At 49.4% G+C, this 6,081-nt stretch overlaps 1 protein-coding gene across 2 annotated transcripts; it reads right to left on the reverse strand.

The window, feature by feature from the left end:
- Positions 1-462: 462 nt before the first annotated feature.
- On the reverse strand, positions 463-5,877 carry LOC128324229 (uncharacterized). 2 transcript variants are annotated; one of them, XM_053248504.1, is made up of 6 exons: positions 4,590-5,877; positions 2,570-3,370; positions 2,293-2,388; positions 2,072-2,113; positions 1,771-1,987; positions 463-804 (listed from the first exon to the last, which is right to left on the reverse strand). In XM_053248504.1, exons 2-5 carry the CDS (start codon positions 2,865-2,867, stop codon positions 1,773-1,775), a joined length of 651 nt encoding a protein of 216 aa, XP_053104479.1. In that variant the 5' UTR covers positions 2,868-3,370; positions 4,590-5,877; the 3' UTR covers positions 463-804; positions 1,771-1,772. The 2 variants fall into 2 exon arrangements, with proteins under 2 accessions (XP_053104479.1, XP_053104480.1); XM_053248505.1 differs by lacking the exon at positions 1,771-1,987.
- Positions 5,878-6,081: the final 204 nt, after the last annotated feature.

Here is a 6,081-nt window from a genome sequence, read left to right on the forward strand (position 1 = left end):
CACTTGGCCTCGTTTCCATTATTCCTGCCACCCAGCAGCCCTGAGTGGTTCACCTAACCCAGGGCTGCACCACTTGGGCCTTCCAGCTGTTGTTGGGTTACAGCTCCCATAGTCCCCAGTTGCACTAGCCAATAGTCAGGGTTGATGGGAACTGTAGTCAAACAGCAGTTGGAGGGCTGGTGTTGTGCAGCCCTGCCCTAAATCAAGCTTCCCCTTCTGCATCACCACTCCATCCTCTTCCACAAGAGGCAGATCACTCTTCAGGGCCAAAATCAGGCCTCCTAGCCATACATATTGGGGCAGACAAGCTCTTTATAAGCCTCCTGGCAAGGAGCAGTCTATCTTGAGCTACTTCTTGAACCTCTCAGAACATCTCTTGGCCCCAAGTGGACTGGCCATAGAGCCTTTTCTGTGGCTGGGTTTGACCCAAAGACATTTTTACCCAACTCTGCCCAAAGAATATTCAAAGTAAGACAACTTTATTTTCTTTAAAATCAACTTTTTAATTTTTAAGCAGTAAATATGCATGTTCTGTTGCTGTTTTATCTCTACATCCTATCCTATTAAAACAAATGTTTAATATTTTTAAAATAAATATGCAGCATTTTATTGCTACCTATGTATGAAGCACTGTCTGGTTTTTGTCTTTCTCTTTTTCCTCATCAACATCCAGCTCCCTTGGAGGAACCAGGATCCCCATAGTGGCTTCCACCCTTGCCAGTCTGCTCCGCAGTCTCCGGAGCTGTACCCTCAGTGCCTTGAGGTTTTGCAAACATTCCTGGCAGCTGCGGAGGTCTCTTTGGCCTTGAAGGAAAGAAAACAAACAGGGTCAAGGGGCCTGTCCTCCACAATACCAGTCCCTGCACTGACTTCTAGTCCCTTTCCATGCCCAGCACAGACTTCTCATCTCTACCTTGAAAACCCACCATGGCTATGCCCCACCCTGTCCCTCTGCACTGATCCTCCCCCCTCCCCCAACTTGCACCCCGTCAGGTTGGTTTTTGCTCCTCCAGCTTCTGTGTTCAGCCACCTGGAGGTCTCCTGCCCTCTAAAACTATTCTTTTTCTTCTCCCTCGCTGACCCTTGGGTCTGGAACCGCCACTCATGTGGGCTCACGTCTCTCTCCTATCCCTCCAATGCAACCCACCTCCTCTGTGCAGCTTTTGGCTTAATGCCTCAGCAGAGGCAGCTCCATCATCTTGAACTGAATGCCCCTTATGCTTTCTTCCTCTTCCTCACTTCTCTCTCCAAAGCCAAACTTTAGACTGTATGCTCCTGGTGGCCGGGAACTTTTGCCCATGTACATTGACGATGCTATAAGGAGGATTATGATAAGCACAATTGTATGTCATCCTCCTTGGTTTCTTGTTTCAGCCCAGCTTGAACTCAAAAGGGCTGATATTAGCATTCATATTATTAGCATTCATGAATTTAGTATTCACATTCTGCTCTTCCTCAAGCAGCTCAGGGAGGTATACATGGTTATTTTTTTCCTCCTAACAACCCTAAAAGTTAAGTTAGACTGCAGGACAAGTGACTGGCCCAAAGTCACCCAGCGAGGTTCATGGCTGGATGAGAATTCAAACCCGGGTCTCCCTGGTCCTAAGGAGGTGCAGCTGAAATACATACACATCGTTCCCCCGCTTGTCCCACCTCAACTTTCCTCTCCTTCCTCTATTGCTTGCCCATCTCTGTTTTTAGACTATAAGTGTTTTAGATTGTAAAACAACAATGAGGATGGAAAAGGGGTGCTGCCTCTGTGAAACTTACGGTCATGCAGCTGATGGAACTGCAAATCCATCAAACTCTGCAGAGTTTCTTTTACATTGCTGAGGTCCGGCTCTAGAGGAGGTGGGGAAGGAGGAGGAGGGGGATGCAGGAGGAAAGAAGAGGTGGAGGCGGAGGGTGGGATGGAGCCAACTTCCAGCGAGGCAGAAGATAATAATGAACTGATAATGATAATAATAATCCTGGCCTGCAGGATCATCTGCAAGAGAGAAGCAGCAGCAGGTGATCAGCCGCAAACGCTGGCATACTACCACACCCGCCATCACTTGCCCTCACTGCTCACCATGAGAAGCTGTCTGAATTACAGGCATCAGAGCTTGGTCACCTGAAAGACAGAAAACGAAGGAACACTTCAGCAAGCACTGACAACCCACCCACAGGCCTCCCCTCCGAAATTTAGATGCAGACTCAAATCAAACATTTCAACATTCAGGAGAAGGAAACAGAGAGCAAAAGAGCCATTTTTAGCCCAGCAGCAACTTCAGGGGTATGCTCCAAACGTACCTTCCTTTCCCCACCATTGCAGCCGAACTTCACTGCGGATGAGCCTTGTCCGTGTGTGTCCAATTTGCAGGTTGATGGCCTGGAGAACCCTCATTTCTGCAACAAAGAGAGCAAAAAGGAACAAGTGTTGTATGCTCTGACCAGGCCGAGTGCTGGTGTCTTGCAAAAAGGGGCAGTGCTAGTGCTTGGTCCATCATCTGGGCTGAGTATCAAAACTCCAGCTGAACTTTGTGCTGGGTGTCTATGCAAAAGGGTTCTGAGGTGCCACAATACTTACGCCGCTGGACATAGTCATTCTGTAATCCTTTGAGGATTTCTACTTCTTGCTCAAGGTAATTGTCAGCAATGGAAGGCTCTGACACAAAAGCTGCTTCCTTTGGAGTGCCAGTGGGGATGGAAGGACCTGGCACTGAGGTTTCCTCATTGACCTCTTTCCCCAGAATGTCATTGGTGATGTGAGGTCCTGGAAGGGATCCTGGCACTGAAGTTGCCTCATTGAGTTCTCCCTCCGGAATATCAGTGTGGACGCGAGGTCCTGGAAGAGATCCTGGCATTGAGGTTTCCTCATTGAGCATTTCCTCCAGAATATCAGTGGAAATGCGAGGTCCTGAAAGGGATCCTGGCACTGAGGTTGCTTCATTGAACTCTTTCCCCAGAATGTCAGTGGGTACACGAAGTCCTGGAAGGAGTCCTGGCACCAAGGCTCTTCCCCCAGAATGTCATTGGTGATGCAAGGTCCTGGAAGGGATCTTGGCACCAACATTTCCTCATTGAGCTTTTGCTCCAGAATATCAGTGGGGACATGAGGTTCTGGAAGGGATCCTGGCACCGACATTTCCTCATTGAGCTCTTCCTCCAGAATATCTGTGGGGACGCGAGGTTCTGGAAGGGATCCTAGCATTGAAGTTTCCTCATTGAGCTCTTTCCCCAGAATGTCAGTGGGGACATGAAGTCCTGGAAGGGGTCCTGGCACCAAGGTTGCCTCATTGGGCTCTTCCCCCAGAGGGTCCCCCCAGAACATGGTGCAACGTGGGTCCCCCAGGACATGGAGCAACATGGGTTGGATTTCTGGGATGACCTGAAAGAGAGGAAATAAAGCAGGAATCTGGAAATGAGGATGGCCCATAGCCCTGATAGAAATTGCCTCCCCTTTCTTCCTAGGTTAACCAGCTGGGATGCAGCCTGGGATTGTGGGTGAGGCAGTCCACCCAAGGAAACAAGCAAGGGATGAAGAGGAATACATTGCATAGCACTGGCAAGACAGCCCTCACCAACTACGCTTCAGAAGGGAGTGCAATGGCCAGGCTCTATCTGCTGAACATACCAATGCAGCTGCCTTCTACCAAGTCATACCCCTGGCTCACTTTGCCCTACTCTGGCTGACAGCCACTCTTGGGCAGAAGCCTTTTCCTAGCTAGCTAAAATCCTTTAACAGAAGATGAAGAAGACTCAACCCAAGACCTTGTGCATGCAAAGCACTTGTTCCACTACTGGACTATGGGCCCTCCCATACCTGTGAGGAAAGAGGCTTCTTCTTTGAGCAGAGTGGGAGCTGATGGTTCACATGGACTAAACAATGCATTTGCTCTCTAGCTGAAGCAACAACCCCCAGTTACAGCCTTTTGACCTATGTGCGGGGGTAGGGGTGGGGCTTGAAAATCTGCCTGGACGCCATAAGCAGGAAGCATAGCTATGATCTGAGGAATGCAGGCCCAGCTCCAAGGGGCAGAAAACTGGGATCAGAGAAAGAAAGAGTCTCTTTGGACTGATCTCAGAGCTCATTGGCCAGGAAATGTTGCCCTTGTTTGCAGGTGATCCTCCATTTCCATCTTGACCCATGTAATTGTCAAAAAAAGAGATGCTTTGGAAACAAGACACCAGCATTCTTTAGCTTCCTCTTTTCCAAGGCAGGGGGAACAAGGCCCAGAGGATGTCTTGGGGCTGGGTGTGGGCAAAAGGTTCTTGCAGGGCTTTTCCAGAAGTGCACCACCTCCAAGGGAGAATTACCAAACCTGCCTGCCTGCCTGCTGCCACAGCCCTTCCCCATCTTCTCCTAGAAGGGAGGGTATCCAGATGTGACTCGCCCAGGCCCCCTGGTCTCCTCCAACACTTTTGGCTGCAACAAGTGCCAGCAGCAAAGGATAGAGGTGGATGAACCTGCCATCCTGCCATTAATCCATCAGATGGACGTCTGCCTATCTCTCTCCATTGTCAAAGTGAAACAGGTCTCCAAGGAGACACTCCCTGGGGGGTTGAGGAGCCCTGAGAAGAAGCATGCACTCTCATCATCCACTTACCAGTCTGTGCCCCCTCTTCATCTTCATCCCTGCAGAGATAAGGAGAAACATTCTTAGTAGCGAATCACAGGAAATTGAGGGGTCCCCCCAGTAATCCTAGGGGGTGCTGTGCCATCCCAAGCATGCCCTCACCCATAATCCTTCTAGAAGGCCCTGCTAATTTTGGATGATTCAATACTTGGGAGCAGTGAAAGTAATTGCTATTGAAAGTCACTCACTACATTTTGCTCAGATTGTTTTCACTAGGGGATTGACTGGTTGACAGGGCGGGGGGCAGACCCACTCTCGTAGTTTATAGATATGAGGCCAGCTTTCCCACCCCTCTCTAGAGAAGATTTTCAACTTTTTAGAAAGCCCCCTCCCAAAGGGGGACACTTCAGCTAAAAGAACATACATACTGTTTTGGTTTTTAAAATTTGAATAAGAGGGTTTAAATTTGTGACAACTCGAATCCCCGCCTGTATGTTCCCCAGACTATGGGAAACACCTATATTGGGCAGCAGCAATATAGGAAGATGTTGAAAGGCATCATCTCATATTGCGTGGGAGATGGCAATGGTAAACCCCTCCTGTATTCTGCCAAAGGCAACCACAGGACTCTGTGGTCACCAGGAGTTGACACCAACTTGATGGCACACTTTTACCTGGGTTTGGGCTATGTCTGAACAACCCCCTCCACACCCATCCCTTCAGATGGCCACACCAGAGCCAAAAGCATTAAGAGTAGTCAAGAGGGAAAAAAGCAACACACTTTGGTTCTGCCTCTGGGTGAGACCTATGGGAACATGAAAGAAGAAAAGGTTAGGCATGTTCTTGGAAATAACATGGGGGTTTGGGGGGGCAGCTTTTGAAGTCAGCTTCAACTGGTGGGCAGGATTCCCCCCCCCCAAAAAAAACCCCAAGTGAGCCCACAGGGGCCAGCCAGTAGCTCCTGGGTGTTACAGTTTCACAGGTCTAGGACCTGTAAGCTTAAGAAATACAGTGGAAATCAGCCCAGCAAGTGACCTTTGAGGGCCACCTGCATTTCAAGGAGAAGCTGTGTGGTGTGAATAGTGGTGGTGAACTTGTGACCACTGAAGTTCAGGGAGCGCAATGGCATGTAAAACAATGGAAGGGCATCTTTAAAAACCATGTCCAGGCAGCCATTAGATTTTGCTTCCCCATCATGCCGGAGACTTACCTACAGTTCACCCATGACCAGCAGCCACCCATCCTGACAGCTAAGATGACAAGCTGATGATAAACTGACAGCCAAAGACAGCCAACGTATCAAAGATGCTGCAGCTTATCTAGAATGCTGCCAGGTGAGCCTCCTGCAGAATCCTCACAGGTCTCCAAGGGGAACCATGACGGCAGAATTCTGTGGCTGATTGTGAGATCGCAAGATCAGTTACTGGCCACGCTGGTTCTGGTTTGAATCCAAACACTGTCTTGGTTGTCAGCTCAAAGTGTCAAAGCACCAGGGGAGAGTCACCCCTGTCCTGCCTTCCCT

This window comes from Hemicordylus capensis, chromosome 4, assembly GCF_027244095.1.
Source record: "Hemicordylus capensis ecotype Gifberg chromosome 4, rHemCap1.1.pri, whole genome shotgun sequence".
NCBI lineage: Eukaryota > Metazoa > Chordata > Lepidosauria > Squamata > Cordylidae > Hemicordylus > Hemicordylus capensis.

Excerpts from the sequence above, each read along its gene's own strand:
- LOC128324229 (XM_053248504.1), bottom strand. The coding sequence starts at position 2,867 with ATGCTCAATGAGGAAACCTCAATGCCAGGATCTCTTCCAGGACCTCGC. Across the intron at positions 2,114-2,292 it reads GCAATGGTGGGGAAAGGAAG|GTGACCAAGCTCTGATGCCT; the intron begins GTACGTTTGGAG and ends TCTGTCTTTCAG. Across the intron at positions 1,988-2,071 it reads AATTCAGACAGCTTCTCATG|ATGATCCTGCAGGCCAGGAT; the intron begins GTGAGCAGTGAG and ends TCTCTCTTGCAG.